The sequence below is a fragment of the Saccostrea cucullata genome, unplaced genomic scaffold, assembly GCF_032062105.1.
Source record: "Saccostrea cucullata isolate Sc308-1 unplaced genomic scaffold, CSIRO_AGI_Scuc_v1 ctg1243, whole genome shotgun sequence".
Classification (NCBI taxonomy): Eukaryota; Metazoa; Mollusca; class Bivalvia; order Ostreida; family Ostreidae; genus Saccostrea; species Saccostrea cuccullata.
Window position 1 is genome coordinate 265,425 of NW_026931057.1, and position 21,604 is coordinate 287,028.

At 31.5% G+C, this 21,604-nt stretch overlaps 1 protein-coding gene across 1 annotated transcript; it reads left to right on the plus strand.

Annotated features, from left to right (window-relative positions):
• The first annotated feature begins 1,194 nt into the window (after positions 1–1,194).
• Positions 1,195–1,867, plus strand: LOC134231217 (uncharacterized). The gene is made up of 2 exons (XM_062713148.1): positions 1,195–1,250; positions 1,589–1,867. The coding sequence occupies exons 1-2, from the start codon at positions 1,235–1,237 to the stop codon at positions 1,795–1,797; spliced, it is 225 nt and encodes a 74-aa protein (XP_062569132.1). The 5' UTR covers positions 1,195–1,234; the 3' UTR covers positions 1,798–1,867.
• Positions 1,868–21,604: the final 19,737 nt, after the last annotated feature.

The following is a 21,604-nucleotide window of genomic DNA, read 5'->3' on the forward strand; positions in this document are numbered from 1 at the left end:
TAATTTTGTCTACAGGCAATGAAAAAATCACTCAATTGTCGTAATTTTTTGGAGAGAAATGGAACCATAATTTCTGTTTTAAAAACGCACTAAGACTGTCACATTTTTTGATGCCCCCGGAAACGAAGTTTCGGGGGTATATAGTTTTTGTTGTGTCCGTCTGTCTCTCTGTCTGTCTAGCTGTCTGTCTGTCTCTCTGTTTGTCCGCAAAAACTTTAACCCTGCCCATAACTGTTGATTTAGTGGAGCTATGACTTTCATAGTTCATATGTGTATTACCTTTTTTGGGTACCACCCAATTAGACTTTTTGACCCTGACCTTGGAGTTCGACCCACTTTTACATGAAAATGTTAAAATTTTACTTTGGCCATATCTTTTGAACAGTAAATACCAGGACATTTATACTTCACATATTTAATGTTTGTTGAAAGACCTTTCACTGGATACCAACAATCTTGACCCTTTGACCTTGACCTTGTGGATTTCCGTACTTGTTAGAAAACTTTAACCTTTTCCATAACTTTTGAACGGTAAGGAATAGGGCTTTTATACTTCATACTTGTAATATTTGTAAGAAGACCCTTCATAGGATACCAAGAACTTTGACCTTGACCTTTGAAATTGACCTTCTTAAAAAAAGCAAACCTTGACCATAACTTTTGAAGACTTGGGGCTAGTGCGTTCATACTTTACATATTTGATCCTTATGACAAGACCTTTCATTCGATAAAATTAACTTTAAACATTTGACCTTGACCTTGCAGTTTGACCTACTTTTTAAGAAATTGAAGGTTGACCATAACTTCTAAAGGTTAGGGCTAGGGCTTTCATGCTCTATATAAGTATATTTTATCTGGCAAGACCTTTCACTTGATACTAATTACATTGACCTTTTGATCTTGGAGATTTTTGTACTTATTAAAATACTTTAACATAAGCGTACCTTCAAATTTCACAATTGTTTTCCAGTGAGAATACCAAACTTTTGGTACCAATTAATTAAATTTGCATTTAAGAAAACCTTAATCTTTGCAATGTGCCATACGGGGGCATCAGTGTTTTACAAACACATCTTGTTTTTATTTAAAGTCCTTAGAAACAAGGGTTTTGTTGATGTTTAGTTGTTATCCCATATTATCTGAAGTTTTCAAGTTTTATAGATGTATATACCGATTCCTTTTTTACAGGTATTTTCAAACCATTTGCTCTGAATTAAACGGCAAACATTTTACAATGTCTGATCCAAAGCGTACGTATTTCCGAGCATAATAAATGTAAATCCCTTGTTAAATACCAGTTAAATATATTTATCCTATGAACAATACAAACTGCTTATATAAACATACACTCATTAAACGTCATATCTGAATGCTGCTTTACCGTCACTTCCCCTGAGGACTGATATTTAATTTTATTTTTCATTGTAGAATTGAGGATTAAACAAAAACCCCCATAAATCTCAGTAACTGTTACAAATAAATCTATACAATTCCCTTTTCACGATTGTAAAATGTAATTTCTTTAAACATCGATGAACATAGGTCTAACTGTACATGACTACAACGTTTATTACTTTTTTGTGAACAGAAGGAAAAGGAGGATATCCACCACTTGCAGGAAACACAAGGAGTAATCCACCTCCCCCTCCCCACCCACCACCCCCACCCCCAACAAAGGACACATGTGATGCCAGTAATTCTAAAAAGAGATATGCTTCAGGCCCTTTACAAAGAACTGGTAGACTAATCTTGAAGAGAGCGAATTGTAACTTTTCATATGAAACAAGTAACAACTAGAAATAACTGTGGAGTAACTTAGGAGTGTCAAGATTTAATTTGTGATCGGTACATTGTAAATGTATTTGTGGTTAAATACTACTTACGAAAAGAATAAAAACCTGTGAAATGTTCAGAATGACATACAAAAATATTTTCCATTCTGATGTATAATATGTATGATACACATTTTCTGTAATAAATGTACAATACAACAGTACCTTTCCCTGAAATATATACAAATGATGTTCAAATAAAAGGGAAAAATCTTATTTTCTATCAGTATTAAAACAATGTCATTTGATTCAAACACGATTGGTGTCTACCTGAATGTTTTAATAGCTAGATTAGTGCATTAATGAATCAATTGATTATATATAACATAATATTCCTCAATTCATCTAGAGGGATTTGACTGTTTATTTCTGTTATGAAAATATTACATTCATGATAAATGAATTTATAGATTAAAAAAAAAACAAAATGCATTAAATGTGAATATATATCAGATGAAACTTCATCCTTAGAGCCACGTGGTTGGGTTACCGCTTCACTTTAAAGTTATCTATACCATTTTACCTCTACTGGTCAGAGACTTGAAGAGCTTATGCTACAGTTATGCATCTGTCGTCCGTCCGTCTGTCTGTCTAGCTGTCTGTCTGTCTGTAATTTTTCAAAATCCTACCCCTCTTACTTTTTTTGGTCTGATTTTAATATAACTTGGCATACAAGTAGATTATTCAAAGATACATAATTCTGTGTATTGTTTTTTTTTTTTGATTTTGATGAATGGTGTTGCTATGGTTACTAGAAATAAAAAAATAATGAAATGCTTTCAAAAGGCTACTCCTCCTACAGTCTTGGCGTGATTTTAATATAACTTGGCACGCATGAAGACTACAAAAAGATACATAATTCTGTACATTGATTTCTGATTTCCATGAACGGCATTGCCGTTGTTACTAAAAATAGAAATTTCTTTGAAATGCTTTCAAAATGTTACTCCTCCTACAGTTTTGGGTCAAATTTTAATATAACTTCGCACACAAGTGGTCTAGACTAAGATACATAATTCTCTGTGTCGGTTTTTGATTTTAATTAACTGTGTTGCCGTGGTAACTAAAAATATTAATTTCTGTAAATTACTTTAAAAATGCTATTCAAAAAAAAGTTTCAGTCTCATTATAATAAAATGTGGCATGTAGGTAGACTACACTACAATTCAATACATTATTGACTTTATTCTTTTTTTATTTAATTTTATGAATGATGTTACCATGGTAACTAAAATTGATAATTTTGTAAACATTTACTAAAAACTACTGCAGTCTTATTGTAATATTGCCACAGAAAGTGACTTAATAAAAATCATAACTTTATTTGCTGCGGCATTATATTTTCAAGTTCCAATTGCTACTCCTCTTTTACATCGTTATATTAGTATAAACCAGTAGAACTACAGTTTTGACAGAGACTTCTGGGTCTTTCATAGTTTATCTTTCTGACTGTTGATTTGTGAAAAGAAACAAGAAGTATTTGATAATTATCGATACTCCCGTATGGTAGCTTATGACGATGCTCATTCAGCGGTATAAGAGGAGTTGTGGATAAGAGATGGGTAACCCAAAGCGTGAAAGACAGATGGACATCCCGATCACTGTATATAACTTCCCACTTTTCGAGAGGGGAGAATGATGCTATATAGTTTGCATACGAGCACTTACTGTAACGCGGCACCTCGGTTTATACGGACTCGTATGAAAGTATAAGTCCTGTATAAGTCCCACAATTGGATTCAAACCTCCCGCTTAAGGAACAAACTTCTTACTCCGTTACTCTATAAACGCTTAACCACTACGCCTCGTCGGCGACTCTATTATAACAGAAATAATTCGAAGAATGTCTAAACTATTTCTTGTAATCCATCTCCATCCATCTAGTGGCTACAAAGCATGCGGTTTGATATCAAAATAAATGAAATATTTCAAACTTATAAATTTAGCAAAATTTTTCTATACAATTTATTTCTTATTAAACTTCCTTGTTAAAGAGTGAGTTTTATGTTTAAATCCATATGCACATTTTTAATTAATAGCGTTACGGATTTTTCTTCTGTAAAACTATTGCTCTCGTTTACTTGCAACCATTTAATGCAAAATCGCATATAACGTCAAAAATGATATTGAATGCACTTGTTCTTTGAGGAAATTGAAAATTCTAGATTATTTTTTTTAAACATTCTACACAAGAAACGCGCGATCCCTGCTTAAAATGTATTGCGTTTCATGCTTAAAATACGTCTTATTTGCCCTGTAAAAATTTATTTTCCCATATAAAATCAAGTTAAACTTTATTTTCTGAACGGCATCAGAAAGGTCTATTGATAAGCCATATACTGAGTATTCATACCAAAATCACCCAAAATGCGAGTATTTTGTTTTTATTTCACTAATGGGTTTGTAGGTCAGTCACTAAAATTGCAAAATGATACAAACATCGCGGGTAATGTCATTATCTTTCTAGTAAGATGCTATTGAAATTCATGGTATTGCCATACCAATGTATTTCAATATCAATTTTCTTGTAAGATGATATTGAAATACATCCGTATATGATGATACAATAATGTGATTGGTAACACTGTCAGAGAAAACAGAAAATCAGCATGTAAGAAGACAAAATTCTCCATACAAAAGAGGCTCAGAATCTATAATGCAAAAACTTTGTTTAAAAAAAAATCACCTATTTACGAGGGGTCAAAATAAGGCTGTTTTGTAGAAAGGGATTTCCTTAAAGAACTGTGAAGTCTTCAAACCTCTTGAGCAGCAAAACTTATAACACCCCTTTCGAAAATTAAGTAAAACAGAGCAAATGTAGGGATTAAAAAAGAAAGATTAAATCATAAGAAAGAAACACGTGACTACATCATTAAGTGATTCGAATTAATGAAACATGTTTTATTGTTTTTAATTTTCGAACATTTTCTTCATCAATCTGTTTGGAAAGACACATGTATGTACATATATTAAGTAGTAGTTCCTTCCTTGTTTTTTATTTCATATCTCACAATGCTTAAACAGGAAAAAAAAACATGTATTTGGACTATGACATACAGTGCATTCCTCTCAAAAATGTTAACAGTATAATTAAAAAACCCTAGATTCTCAAACATAGAAATGATTGGAAAACTTGTGCCAGCCTGCGCATAAACCAAGACGAAAGACCACCTTTAAGCAATCGCTTAATGGTAGCTTAATGGTGACGTAAAGGTGCTTAAAGAAGTTAACTCCATTAAGCCACCATTAAGCCACCATTAAGCTGCAACTTACAGGTGCTTTATGTCTAAACTTCATTTAGCTACCATTAAGCCACCTTTAAGCCGAGCTTAATGGTGACTTAATGGTCAAACCTCATTGAACTTTTACGTTTTACGCATTTTATATCGAATCTTTGATCTAACTTTTTAAGTTATTTCAATGTCATTTACGCAAAATCTGATTTTTTTTGTGATTTATAATTTTGTCTCGATCGTCATTTTCATATCACATTTCTGTCAACATGCAAAATCTCGGGCACTGAGAATAAAGTAAGCTAACAGGGCCTTGCTCCCGGTTTCTAAATTTTTTTTAAATTATTTACAGTATCAATAAAAATTAAAGATGTTTTATCTTATTACCGCATATGATTTTTTTTAAATAAATAATTATTACATACGTTGTTTTTAGTATTTGTGTATATGATTTTTGTTTTAAAAAATGAATAATTATATTATTACACGCCGGGGCTAACCCTCTGTGAAATATCTTAATTTCTCACTACCGAAAATCAATCTGTTCTTAAAATCATCTTTATCCATAAACACAAAATATATATTACTTTTTTTTAAGAGATGGTATTTTTATTTCATGTGTTGAAAACAACATATTCCGCTACATATTTCCCAGGGATATAAAGTCGTGTTCTCATGAGAAAAAAAAATCTGTCGTTTTGTTTTTTTTTTTTGGGGGGGGGGGGGGCGAGCTTGGACCACAGGTATATAAAACATGTTTAGTTCAAAGTTTGATTTTTACATCATGAATAATTTGAATTAATTCGTTATTTTTTTCTTATATAATGCAGCGGTAAGTATCTGTCAAAATCTAGTCGGTCTTCAATCATTGTAATTTCAACATCGATTTTCAGAAGAACAGCCGATCAGATTAAACATGACATCCGACCTGATTTATACACATTGGGAAACGGGGTAAAATTAACAGTGTACAGTACCTTTTGATTTAACAATAGATCTTAATTAGGTGTCCACCGTCCCCGGTCAACTAACAGGAAACTATACATTCACAACGTACACTAACAGATTTTGATGATCAATTATTTTTACAAAATTTAAATTTTACGCAAGAATATAACAAATTAAAATTATGATTCATTGTAAAATGACAATTATTTTGATACCCATTATCATACAAAAAGAATTTTAACTGAATATGATTTTCGAAAAAAAAGTTTTTGTAAACATAACCAGGTAACTCGTAAATGAGGATTGTCACTAGGCCTAAATCTTAGACACAAAAAACGTTAATATCCGCAGAATATTTATTATTATTATTATTATTATTATTATTATTATTATTTAAAAAAATTCATCTTTGTTTCCCGATGACAGATTTTTTTGTGTTTTATCTATAATTCATTTAATTTCAATCACGATTTAATGCTTAAACGTACAAATCTTCGAATAACAGAGCGAAGAATTTATTACAATTTAAAAGCTCAACGGTTCAACGGTTTAGAAATATTTATGTAATATAAGCCTTTTAAAAAGATCCATAAATAAAAATGTTTATAGTTTGATTAATAAATCAATTCAACAAAATAAATACTTTTACAAGTCCAAAACAAACTTTGTGCAAAATAAATAATTAATATGTTCATACAAATATCAAGAGCAACCATTAAACCACCATTAAGGACCTATAAGCCACGATTAAACCAAACTTAAAGGGTGTGTTTCATCTTGTGTAAACCAAGATTTTCAGTAATATTGTTAACATTGCATGCTTATCCTCATTTTCCGTTATTTCATACACCGCCTGACATTTTCCGTATCAATTATCATTAAATCTATTCATAAGATAACGAAATATATTCTTTCCATAGATATTTAGTTGATAATTATTATCTTTAGTAAGTCTCACTTCAGGTACACATGTCTTAATGGACACTCGTATAAAATCCTGAACTGTGACGGATCTATAGAAGTATAAAATAAGATAAGATCCCAGATCAGTATTCATTAAAAATAGTATAAAACTACCTGGTACTGTAAATAGTAAGTAAGTAAGTAAGTAAGTAAGTAAGTAAATATTTTATTATAGTGACATGTGTATAATATAAACAAGTAAATACAATATAAACGAATATACATCACACCCGGCCCATTGGACCTATATGTCACTTTAATATATGTACAGTATTACTTAATCCTTAGCGCGCATGATGGACATATTAATTTGATTGATATAAATATTTTTGTCTTAGTGAAAAACATAAATTTAAAAACTTGGCTGTTTGTCTCTGATAATTTTTCATTAAAATGTTTAAATTTTCAAATACAGTTAAATTTCTATTTAAATGAACATTATGAAAAAAAGTTTCTCTAATATTTTCGTAGGTTTTACAATGAAATAAGAAATGTTTTTCGTCTTCTACTGATTCGTCATTACATAGAACACAGTAACGTTCTTGTGGCGGTTCGTTTCTAAATCGGCCTGTTTCTATTCGTAACGGAAGGATACCGACTCTAAACTGAGCCATTGTGGAGCGTTCTTGTTTTTTCATACCCATGGTTATCTAAGGTTCCATTTCAAAATTATTTTTAAAGGTCACAAATTTGGGTAACGTCGATATTTTCAATTTCCATTCTTCTTCGCAAAGCACAAACAATTCACATTTGGCTTGATTTAAATCACATATTCGGAGGTAATCAAAATTGGTTTGCATGTTTAATTTGTATAGGACTTCTTTCATTTGTGAACACCATGTTCCACTATTTTGATAATTCCATAAGAAAATCTTTTTGGTGAGTCTGTCATCGTCCATTTCGATTAATCGGTTCCATCTTCTAATCATGTTGATCCAGCGCCTGTATGTCAGTGTTATCCATCCAACTTCACTGTTTAATGTGATTGCGGGTGCGTATCTATGTAGTCCTAAAAAAATATCGAATAGCACGATTTTGTACAACTTCTAAAGAATGATATGTTTTGAATCCCCAAACCCCGGAACAATAATCTAAAATAGGGATCACACAAGATTGAAAAAGCTTTTCGTAGGTATGGAATCCAACATCTTTATAATCATGAATTTTCGAAATCATTGACCCCAATGCTCTTCCTCCAGCTTTACCAAGAGTTTCTGCCGCTATGTTGAAGTCCATCTTCTCGTGAAAGATTATACCGAGATATCGATATTGATTAACATATTGTAATTCTTCTTCCCCTATTTTGAACTTGTATAGACTTTGAGGTACATTGCGTTTCCTAAAGTGCATGACATTTGATTTGGCACAATTCACATTTAATCTCCACCGTTTACACCAGTTGGACAGAGTATCAAGACATTTTTGCATATCTGATTCATTTTCACTGAGAATGGCAATATCGTCAGCATACAATAAAAGGCTTATCTTTTGATCACCAATGGGAATTCCTGTATTTAGTTGTGAAATTTCTGTTGCTAAATCATTAATGAAAAGGGAGAATAAGGTGGGTGACAAGTTGTTTTCTTGACGTACACCATTTGGACATTCAAACCAGTTTGTGCGAAAGTCATTTACACATACACAAGAGAATGTCTCAGAATATAAACTGGAAATAGCATTATAAATCGGACCATTGATTCCATTTAACTGAAGTTTGTATTGCAAGAGATCTCTGTTCACAAAATCAAAAGCTTTTTGAAGATCAATAAAAGTAACAAAAGTAGATTTTCGATCTTGTATTAGGTTGGTAAGGGTAAATATGTGGTCTTCACAAGATCTATTGCGTCGAAATCCGTTCTGTGTGTCGGAGAGTATTTCATTATCTTCTAGGTATTGCTGTATTCTATTGTTTAAGACTGAACTGTAGCATTTCGCAACGACTGATAATAAGCTGATTCCTCTGTAGTTCAAAGGTAACCTTGTATCAATCGTAGCGCCTTTTGGAATTGGGCGTATTAAAGCTTTCATCCAAATAGAAGGGACTCTTCCGGTGTCAAAACAGAACATGAATAAAACATGCAACACTTTAGTAACAGAGTTATTCTTCAGAACCTCATTATAAATTTGATCAATTCCTGCGCTCTTTCCGTTTTTTAAGTTGGAAATAACTTTACTGACTTCTTCTATGGTAATAGTTTTGTTCAGCGATTCATTTGGTATAAATAACGGATCCAATGAGTTGCCTTCCAGGATTTGTTTATGTAGAATAGCTTGATTATAAAATGCATCATCAAAATTTCCAGTTGGATTTGTGTATAGATTCTTGAATGCCGACTCCCAATTTTGTAGTATTCGGTCCTCGTCATGTAGAACAGTTCCATCGTCATTCACATATTCCATCGGAATGCTAATATTTCTTTTCGGTCCTAGTTTCTGCAACTCTTTCCAGAAGGCACTTGGATTCTCTGTATTAAGTGTTTCAATGTTTAAGGCTAAATCACGTCTGTATTTCCTCTCGTAAAATCGTAGTTTTTTATCAAAATATCTCTGTGCTGTTAAAAATTGTAACCGTGCATCTTGTCTACACTTTCTTCCTACGGTTTTTCTGAAATATTTTTCACTCATGTGTAACTTTTTCCGTAATTCTGAGAGTTCTTGGTTCCAGTCAGGTTTACTGTACTTCAATCGTTTTCTAACTTTTTTGGATGCATCAAAAAATGGTATTTGTTCTTCCATTTCAGTTGTAATAACACTACACAATTTGTCATAGATTTTGTCAATTTCATTTTGTTTTTCTCTGCATAGTTCTATTTGACTAATAATTTCACACAAAGCCTCTTTTATAATGTCCGAACTCATAAAGTTCATTAGTATTTGTTTGAATTTGAACTTTTTTCTTGGAGTATGCTGAAAGTTCTTTGCATTTAATTTGACATCATTTGCTTCATCCGGACTTTCAATTTTATAACTGTAATCGAATATCAAGAGGTCATGGTCTGGAACACGACATCTGGATCCAAGACAATGTTGTAATTTTTCTGATTCAATCAGATCACCACAAGTTTTTATTCTAAAGTTGTGACAGTTTGCCAGCTGATCATAAGGAACACATATGTAATCTACAACAGCCTTTCCTTTTGGTGAAACCGAAGTAAATTTGTTAGATTCCTCCCCGTACCGACCATTTAACACACAAAATTTGGCATCACATAGAAATTCAGCAAATGCTTGGCCATGTCGATTTTGATTAAAGTCGATAGTTTCCCTTGGTATGATATTGTCAACTTCGACACAAAAGTCTTTCAGGTTGCCCAGACGAGAATTGAAATCGCCCAATAAAAACACAGCATTAGATTCACTGTTCAGATAAATATGAGAAAGTATGTGTGAATAAAATGCAAGTGCATCTCTGCCCCAGGGTGAGTTTTCTGGTGGGAGGTAGCAAGCAAAAACAATGAATTTAAAATCAGTAGATTTGTTTTTAAATTGAAGTCCCAAGATTCCATCCACACATTTGTCGATTACAGTCACTTCATAATGATTAATAACCTCAGCTTTAATTAAAAAACCAACACCTCCTGAAGCTTTCGGAGCGTTCTTATGTATCTGTGTTCTGTTAAAACCATACCATTCATAACCGAAGTCTTTTAAATCGAGTCCCGTAACTCCAGGTAAATGTGTTTCACAAACACTTACAATGTCAGCCTCTACACATTTGATCAATGCTCGTCTTAAATCCTGATTGTTCGATGGCCAGCCACCAACATTTAAATGACAGAAAGTTAACGAATGTTCAATGAACCGCAGCGGATCCTATCCTTCATTATTGTCTTGAAAATCCTGTTGCAATTTATCTTGCGTTTTCTTCACAATTCGGCCGTTTGAAGTGATTCGAAAATCTTTTCCATGAGGCAATTCATTTAGTAGTGTACGCGCATTCAATTCCAATAGCCTTTCAGTATGGGTTTTGCTACCACGCAAAAACACATTTTTGAATTTTTCTACTGTTTTCAATTGTTTCTTTTCTCTCAAAATGAGTATTTTATCCTGTACGGACTCAAAGCTAATTTTAACTAAAGCTGGTTTTCCAATGTTCCGCTTTCTCAGTCGAGCAGCAGCAATCACATTAATTGATGCATTTAAAAAATTTATCAATTCCTTTGAGACCTCCAATATGTCGTCGTCCGGTTCCTGTGGAATGTTTGAAGCTATAATTGTAATTTCCGCATTGTTGAGGGGGTTCCCCTTGTTTTCAAACAGCGTGTTCGATTCACCTGCTGACCTACTTTCATGTGTAAAGTCCGGGCGTTCTACTACTACATTTTCAACCACCTGTAGTCTCTGAAGAATAGACGCAACAGACTGTGACAATGATTCGATTTGGCTTTGCTGTTTTCCAAGTTCAAGGTCAAGGTCGGAACGGATAGCTTTAAGCTTTTCGTCGATAGACGCCATAAACTCATTTCGGAATCTGTCTAGTTTACTGTTTAATGTTGATTTTAACTGTGCCTGACCATCCTGAAGTTGATCTATTGCGTTAGCAATTATAATCATTTGGTCAATCATTTTATTTTCAAAGCTGTCTGTTGTATTAGACTCACCGCTCCGTGCCGCCATCTTGAACATCTTGGTCGGGGGTTTTGGTGTCTGTCCATCAGATGAAAGTCTTCTTCGTTCAGATTCGGCCATTTTAAATGCTTCTAAATACTCCAAGAGACATATCACACAAATATCTCTATCTTCAAAACTCAAAAATTCCCAAATACACTTGAAAACTTTAGAAAATGTTCTTTTTCACTGAGCACAAAAAATTTCGTGACCAATTTCGTCTCACGCATTCTTCAATACTGGTGAATTAAAAAAAATATATTTCTTTTCTCCTTTATTTTCCAATAAATAATGTGTAAGCAGATAGATTGATATTGATATGATTTGATACTTGTGTAAGGATATAGTATAAATAGTTTTATGAATGTGAGTTGAGGAAAAAAAAAATATTGGTCATTGATGTTTGCATTTAGGGGATTTCGATCACAGAAAATGTGACATAATTTTCGAATAGGCATAAAGATATTGTTTCATTAAAAAATAAAATCATTTAGAATATATGTGTACAACGTCTTAGTATATAAATGAAATAATGTATTTATGTTGTCAAACATGCTAAAATTATCCTGATTATTTTTTTTTTCGGAACTTAAAAATATATGGTTTATGATCGTTACGCATTGTGTCCACATGCATTGAAGTTTTTGACACCTCTCTACAAACACTAAAAAATTTGTCAAGTTCAATTTTTGTGTTTAATTAATGAGTATGTGTGATATATTATTTTTAACAATATTTTTCATGAACATGACTCAGTTCTTTTTGTAATTTTAAAATGATCTCTGATTATAAAATTTTAATGTCTTGATCGTTACGGACATTATAGCTTTCAGTATTATTGCTAAAATAACAACCAATGAATCATAAGTTTGGCTCAGGAAGTCCGTAGCAGTGGAAAAATTATAAATTGAAAACGAAAGTAGAAATGCAGCGCAGCTGTCTGCTAGAAAACATGGCGATGCTCATTGTGTCCATGTAGAAAAAAGAAGTTACGTACGTAATAGATTCGGTAAGTATATTCATATTGTATCAATTTGAGTGAATGTTTAACACATAAATACAGTTATTGTATCTTTATACCATGTAGCTATTAATAAGAAACTAAAATATGTCGATTATGACCATACACAATGCATAAATCTGTCCGAGTCGAGTACTTTCGGTTTAACATTTGACTTTTGATTCGCGTCTTTTGTTACGAACATATGTGTTTTTTACATTATTTGTATAATATTAATGATAAAGTTACATTTTACTATATTTTATTCTATAAATGTTAGTTTTGTTCTGTTCTTATCAAATGATGAATACTTATTGAATATTTTTCTTTATATTGCCATATCGTTTACGCATTTACGTTCGTAAAGGAGACACGAAAACTTAACGTAGTGACATAATTTGTGCTTTAATTGCCTTGTTTCTGTTTTTTTTCAAGGATGTATAATAAACATATTTAAACAGCATATGTATTGATTACATCATGGTGTATTTTGTTTTATATCTTTTTTTCTTTCAGATTTACAAGAAATGACTGAATTATGTTCGTAACAATGACACAAAGTTCCACAAGACTCAAAATAGAAGACCTAGGATTTTTAGTAATCCATCTACAATATACTTGTCGGCATTAATTCTCTTTGAAAGCTAGTCTATTATTAAGCTTTTAAATGAAATATTAAAAGTATTAAAGACAAGTGTTCGATTGTTTTGTTATTTTTTGTTCTTTTTTAAAGCCTGATTTGGAGTAAGGTGTCTATGTTACTTACATAATTTCTTCTTTTTTGAAACTTGAAATAAAAATTGTGACTTTTTAAATAACTTCCATTTAATATAACTTTAAACATGATTTCATCATACCTTATAGATTACATAATTTTCATATTTTAAAAACTTGTTAATCTGTAGTAATATGTTACTTGTTTAGTGTTTATGTAAGTAGCAGTGTCCATTGGTAATCTTGGATATATTTTCTGATTAAAATGGAATAAGGCAGAAATAAGTCATGCAAATAAAACATGCAAACTAGTGTTTATATACTTCAAAAAAGATTCAGCATAAAAGAATAGCTTATTGATTTAGAAAACAGTCACTGTGGACACCAAGTTACGTACATAAAATTTCAGACATGCCTGTACATTTGGACACCTAAAATTTCAGACATGCCTGTACATTTGGACACCTATCTCTTCTTTAAGACTTCAGATTATCTTCCCAACAATCTGAAACAGGAAGGGTACTGAATCACTTAATATACATAAATTATGAAATTGATTATTTTTAAAAAATAGCCCTTTGGTCACACATCTGAATTCAGTTCTGAAGAATGAGTTAATTACATTAAGCAGATGCATAACTTGTCCTCACTTGACAGTTTTAATGAACGTAGTCAACCATTTATAAAGGAGATGGGTGAATACTGCGAACGAAATGCCTCTAGTGTGACACACATAGATTTAAGGTATCCGATCCATAAAAGACAATACATTTTAATGTTTCTAACATTAAATATACATCCTGTATTATATACTCTTAAATTATTAAAAGCAGTTTAGAGTTAAAAATGATTAACCAGGAAAAAGATAATTTTTTGAGCTGCATCGAAAAGCACTATTGATAACCTGTCTATCTATACCAAAATTACCCATATTGCAAGTATTTTTTTAAATCGCCAATGGGCTTAATAGGCCAGTCACTAAAATTGAAAAATGATATCAAGATCGAGCGTAACGTCACTATCTTTAGTTAAAAATGCATTGCTGTCTATGGGAAAATTAAGAAAAATATGCCTACTTGCAAGTCTGTGTGAATCACACGCCACTTATTCACGCTAAGCTTCAAAAAGCATTCCTTATATTTACATTTTACCTGTTTTAAGCAAAGCGAACCCTTGCTTATCATAACAAAACACTTTGTTAATTAACTTTTAAACACCCAAAACCAGAGAAGAAGATTATTTAAAAAAAGATAAATGCATTAATTCCCCACACCTACATGTACAAGTGAATTGTTGACCAAAGGGTCCATGAATTTCAATTCCCTTACGAGAAACTATCACATCATCAGCAAGCACTTAAGAGTCATTCTCTGTAAGCATCAAAATGGGTTGGAAATTGATTTTCACGGATTTTTCTGAAACTATGTGAAATAGTTACATTATAAGCCCAATTTACAAAAATATTATTAAAAGTGATCAATTGGTCTTGTTTCCATGGCAACCAGGTTACCTTTTTTTCACATAGGGGTAAATACCTAAAATGATATTTCTTCCCATTCATGTACATTTAATTAAATAATGGTGATTATACTTAGTTTTTCCTTTGAAATAATTTGTTATTTGTATTTTCTATCAAAACAAGTTGAAAATTTTTGTTTGGACCTGCTGTTAAATGCCAAATAACATAAAAAATTGCTTTAAAAAAGGGGGGTTAAACATAACAATGTGTACAAAAAACGCAGGCACTGGTGGAATATTCTGAGGCTCTGAATTTCACCTAATACATTTATGAAGAACATATGAAAAAACTGGAGAGGTATTATTTACTTTAAGAAAATAAATTGATTGTAAAGTTTGTAAAAATCTCTAAATTTACACACATTTTTGACAAGAGTTATTTCCCCTTTCGGAAATCTTTTGCTTAAATCAATGAAAATGAAAGTGAAAGTACACAGCAGAAAACGACTTTGAGGAGTAAATACTGTCTGTTTTGGATATTTTTAGGGGTTTTAATCCAACTTGTGAAGTATTTAACATTACCCAAAGTAAAACTGTTAAATGATTGTTTAGGCTTTACTGTGACTGAGAGATATACATGTTTGTGTATAACGTTAGATGTGATAAATTTAAAAATGGATTGCATCCAATGAAATTCCTGCCTCTGTGACAACAAGTGCTGCATCATTGAAAAAAAAATGTTTAAAAAAAAGTAACATCAGCTAAATAGACTTCAGAGCTAAGGGTGGAATAATAATGTTGTGATGAAGAAATATACATAGCAATAAGAAGATCACAAGGCAAGTACCAATGAAATATTTACCACGTCGTACATTGAAAGTTGCACATATTTTGTATGAGTTTATTGATAATAGGGTATGCTTACAGTGTATTTATTTTCAAAAAAACATTAATGTACCCAAGTCATAAATGATGACATGATTCTAATTATATCAATGATTTATACTAGTATAGACATATTATCAATCTTATTAAAATCAGATGTTGATGAAAATTTTTTAAACCATCTGTTGATAAAAATCATATATGTAAACCTAATTAGACTAAATTAATTCTGTATATATGATAATTTAAGCTAAATACCCCATAACAGCTTTTTAATTGTGTGCTTAGAAAAAAAGGGGGGAGGGGGGTAAAAGTTATTGCCATGTAAGGTATTTCATCAATTTTTATGAAAATTAATTTCATTAATCATTTTTTAAATTAATTTTCTTTTTTATTTTACAAGTGAACCTTAGGAAATCACATCGCTAAACTGAACAGGGGACAAAACTGCAATTTTCTTTTAGATTTCAATTTGTGCAGGGTTGAAATTTGTTGATTCAAGTTTTTTTTTTTTTTTGAATGGGTCGATGATCGTGGGTGAATGTGCCCTTTCTTTTAGGAACTTAAAGTTATTGCAAAAAATGAAAGAACGTAGGAGTTTATTACTTTAACATCAGATCAATTTATGCAACAAAGAAATAAAAAATTAATTTATATTAAGATTTTTTTGTCATAGCAAACAACCACTACAGTTGAAATTAAGCCAAATTTATAATACAATTGTTTTCACTTTACTGAAATAATATATAATGAAGGAATACATTAAAGTTTATAGGGAAATACGGCAGTTTTCAGTGGAAAGGAGTTCATTTTATATTTTTACGTGCATGCAGAAATTGGGGAATGTAAAATGGTCGTTGTTGAAATAATGGATTTATGTGCCCAAATTATAGCAGAGAAAAAAAAAATTATATTTGATTTTGTCATATTTTATAAGGACATCTCGGTATTCCATTTATCACAGACTTTATGTTCTGGAAAATATTTCTAAGAAGCTTTCAAAATAGTTTTAGATAAAAATAAGTAATTTAACTTGAAAAAAAAAATACTAATACAAATTAATCACCCCCCCTCCCTTTGTAACATATTGGAGGGGGTGGTGGTAACATTTTATACCCCCTCACTTTAACCTCCCAGAAAACTATTTCAGATCATTATATTTTTCCTGCCATATATTGATGAGGTTCTCTGTAGATTGAATTTCAAAAGCTTATAGGGAGTTCACTCCCAGGGGCATAGACCCTATGGATAGTGTTTTGGAACTAATAAGAGTGGCGGTGGTTTGTATAATTCTATAATTTAATCTAATTGCACTTTCCCTAATACTTATTTTACCCTCTGTGCCTTAATGAGGAAGAACAAAATCACAAAATCTTTAAATTACATACTGAATTTTCTTAATGTGTGTGAATCACGTTTATCTCGGCTTGGAAAACTTCAACAAAAAATTTTTATGTACGATACGGACAGACACACGGATAAACAGGAAACTGACATCAGATTTAAGAAACTCAAATGTTACCCACCTATGCCACAATACATGCCTTAACAAATACTGTGCTAAAATTTCAAGCATTTTCAATGAATAGTGACATGTGTAATTGCTGAGAAAACTGCAACCAAACATTTGCTACGTTCAGACATACAGGCAGCCAGACAGACAGACGAACGGACTGACACACAAAGGTAAATCAGTATACCCTCCTCTTCTTCGTAGCAGTGGTATAAAAATTCCGTATGAAAGGAACAGCGAAAGATCATTTCAATAACAGCAAAAACAATTTGAATTGAGAGGGGGGGGGGGGGGGCACTCTTGACTATGTGCTTGTCCTACTTAAACTAAGAAGTGCATGTACACGTTAAAACATGTTATATATGTTTCAATTAATAAAGCAAGTGGCCACCAAAAGATCGGTCATGATTTTATGTCGGTATTTATTGTTTCCATGGAAACAAAACCTGCTGCAGTAATTCAGATATATGTCATTTTAAGTTTGAGTTCATCTGTTTTTGTCCCGGTAAATAAATCAATTAGAAGTATAAACAAACATTGGTGTCAGTGCTTTGTGTACTGGTACATCAATACTTATTTGGATCATTCCTAATATATTTGGTTACCATAGCAACTGTTTTTTATTAAATTATGAATTTATAGTCTTTTTTCATGTTAGTGAAATGACAAGGTTTATGGAATTTATTTTATTGAAGAAGACACATAATCGTGCAATAAAGCAGTAGATTTTGTATATAAAACATATCAATGAAAATGATTTTCCTAAAGTATTGGCTGCCATAGTTACCATTTAACAAAAAATTAAATTACTATTTTGATATTTAGTGAAATACAACTAAATTCAATTTATTTTACTGAAAAAAGAAGAAAAATAAAAAATAAAGCTAGGATTTTATTCATACCTGTCAGTATAACAAAATTTGTGATAGCAACCAATATAAGAAGTGTTCAAAAACTATTTGGTTACCTTAGCAACGTGATTTTACACGCTTGAATTTTTATTTATTTTTCTTTAAAATGTACATAAGTGAAATAACAAATATAATAAGTGTTATCTATTTAAAATTGAAGAAATTAAATCATGCATCGAGGCCACAGATTCTGCATAATGATAACGTCAATAGCTATTTTTCCTGTCTTTTTGGTTGCTATAGTAACAAATTATTTTTGTTTAATTTATGAACTTTCACATTTATCATAATATTTTAAAATTATGATGTTTAGTAATGTGATTTGCTTTTCTTTTGACCTTTTTAAAGTTATGATGTACAAAAAGGAGCCAAATGTTGAATCTACAAATTAATCCAAAATCTCCATAGCAACCATTTTCATTTTCGTTTTATTTTATTTTAAGAAATAATACCTCTCTAGAAATTTTATATTTTGTTGAGTTAGGAATGAACTTTTCAGTGATGGTAGTTGTTTGTTATGGGTTGCCCGCGTTTTCTTGCTACTATGCTTAGAAAATGCCAAATATTGGCTTTTCTTCAAATTTGTAAAATTTTGAAAATTCACACTTTTCACTGGAACACAACTCTTTTATGACCAACTACTGAATAATTTCATCAGTTTTGGTAGTTACTCCAACAAATAGTCTATCAGAGTAGGCAACAATTAAATCTGTAAATAATATACAGAAAATAGAAATTTACGATGAAGATGGTATACTTTCAGTAGGTTGCTCTGTATTGTTGACCTCAAAATGGTGGTTTTGGTTACCATGGCAACCGGGACTCAAAATAAAAAATTAACCCCCAAAATGTTCTATACATGGTGTTTCTACATTGCATGCAAAAAATCAGCAAAATCTGTGATGTACCATTTCCAACTTTTTTCTAAATTCTTTGATTCTTACAGAGAATGACTCTTAATTTGTCAGTAAAAAATGAAGAGAAGTGATTTTTAAAGAATCAATTCATGTTTACTATACATATTTAACGACAACAAGCCGAGGACCCTGACCCAGGGTAATTGAGAAACATACCTGTCCTCTTAGAATATTCCCTTCATACCAAGCTAAGAATTTTTTTTATTTTTATTTTTTTAGAAAATAGAACTCTGTCCTAGCCACACTACACTGTACATGGCCAAGGGTAAAAAAAAAATTCTTAGTTTTGAAAAAAACACCCTTGCTTCTCCTAACTGTGCATTTATTTTTTTTCTTTTTTCTTTTTTTTTTGGGGGGGGGGGGGGATGTCTAATGCATTTTTACGATAATGTATCACACAAGAGTCCATACTTTATAAACAGGAAATCATTACCTCATCAAACGTATAATTTTAGAAAAGAACACAGGATTATGAATATATTGCACTTCGCGTGTTCACTCAAGACCCTGAAGAAATTAAATTTATGCATTTTGTATGTATAATAAATTGAGCCTTGTCCTAACATCAGTACTCTTGGCTAAAATTTACAATTTTGAAAGGGGTAATCTTATTAACCATAGCCATACACTTAGCAGTTTGCTTGATACACAGAAACAGATAGGTCAGTGTAAATTTTCAAAGAAATTATACATTTTCACTTTTTGATAAATGAAACCTCATTCATTAGTCCGCCTGACCCTAGGACCGTGAATTTTACAATTTTGAAGACATCTAAAAGCATTATTATTATAACACCAACAAGTTACTTGCTCGATGCCCCGGAACACAGTGGAAAATTTGGAAAAGATACATTAACTCCTATGGCTTTAGCCCCATCTATTTGACTCCAGTGAAAAACGGTGTATGCATTCATGTATATTTTTTTCTTTTTCTTTTTACTCATACATGTAGAGAGCATATGCTAACAAGTGATTTAACATAGGTTTAATGGTTAAAGAGAAGAAGCTATTCTTCTTTACTTCTATAAATTTATCTCCTGCATATTTAGTAAAGTTAAAAATGCTTGCCGATTCAGAGAAATAAAAACCACCACTTAAAACACTTTTTCGACATATATCAATAGTTGATTAGTGTTTTAGTGGGATTGATTTTTTCGTGAAATTCACACTATAAGAAACAATGTACTGCTTTTCAAAACAATTTATTTTAATTGTTAATTGGTACAGTTAGTCCCAGATGGAAATTGTGTACATTTGTTTAAATGATTATCTGGCATTATAAGTAAATACAAATTGACGGATTCATGTCTTTCAAAATTGATTCTAGTGTCGATGTTTCTTTTGGGTTCTACATAGTTTAAATATTCTTCATTTAACATAGTAGTTTTGTTCACATCCGTTCCTGTCTCATTCATTTCAGTATGCAGTTGATCCGTAATCAAATTAATCTTGTTTTTTTGATGAAATTGACGGTATTTCTTTTTTAGTACATTGTGTTTTAAATCCGACTATGTACTGACCTGTTTTAATATCGTAGTTTATTTTTACTTCAGCAATGCCATTGAACCTCTAATAGTGATGTTTTTTCGTATGTTCTGCTTTAACATTTTGGGTAGATGATTCTTTAAAAAAAGGGACATATTTTGCAGTAATTCCTTCAGTCGTATGAAAGAGAGATGCTCAGTACAGTTAAGGTTACAAAAAGGAGGCGGAGCCTAATTTGTACGGGAAAACTTGACTATGACATCATACACAATATACGTCATACAACATTTCTTTAAAATACCACAAAATGAGTTTATCTGCTAATTTAACCAGTAAGAAATCATCAATCTACTTAAAAACTTACTACAGCATATTGTTTTGTCGCTAGTTAAATCCCACATAACAAGTTATAAACAAGTAACTGATCGCAATACACTTGTCAGTATGACGTCATTTCTTACAGCGTGACGTAGTTTGTATGCAGTGAGAGACAGATCAAGTAATATTTTCTCAACAAAATATGTATTGTCTAATTAAATAAAATATAATTTTCAGATATTCTATGGAACAATAACTTGAATTTGATGTCTTCTTCGCTATTTTATTAATATATTTTCTGTACATTACGTATTTATTGACAGTGCCGTATATTTGTATGCAAGTACATCGGAGGGTAATGTGGGGGGTCTTAATTAGTCGATCTAGTGCAAGGGCATACACTCTATGGATCAAAGTAAGCTTTTACATTTCAACTATAGAACTAATAAGGTATCTGAAAAGTGCTGCGATCCTGATGAAATCTTAAAAACAATTTAAAATATATCAATATTTCATGCCGCTGACCAGCAAAATCTATAGCATTCGGTCATACAATTATAATTTTAACAATGAAAATGCAGAATTTAGACAGGATCGCAGCATTTTTTAGAAACTACAATGTTTGTTGAAAATATTTATATACTAAATTTGGAAATTTAACTTGGTTATGCCCTTGCACTAGTGACATTTATATGTAACATCAATACTTCAAGTTAATGTGCTAAAATCACGTGACTGCCGCATCACGTGACTAGCCTAAATATAAAATATAATCGTCCTCGATATGTAGTTATTAATCATAATTACAATTATCCGATA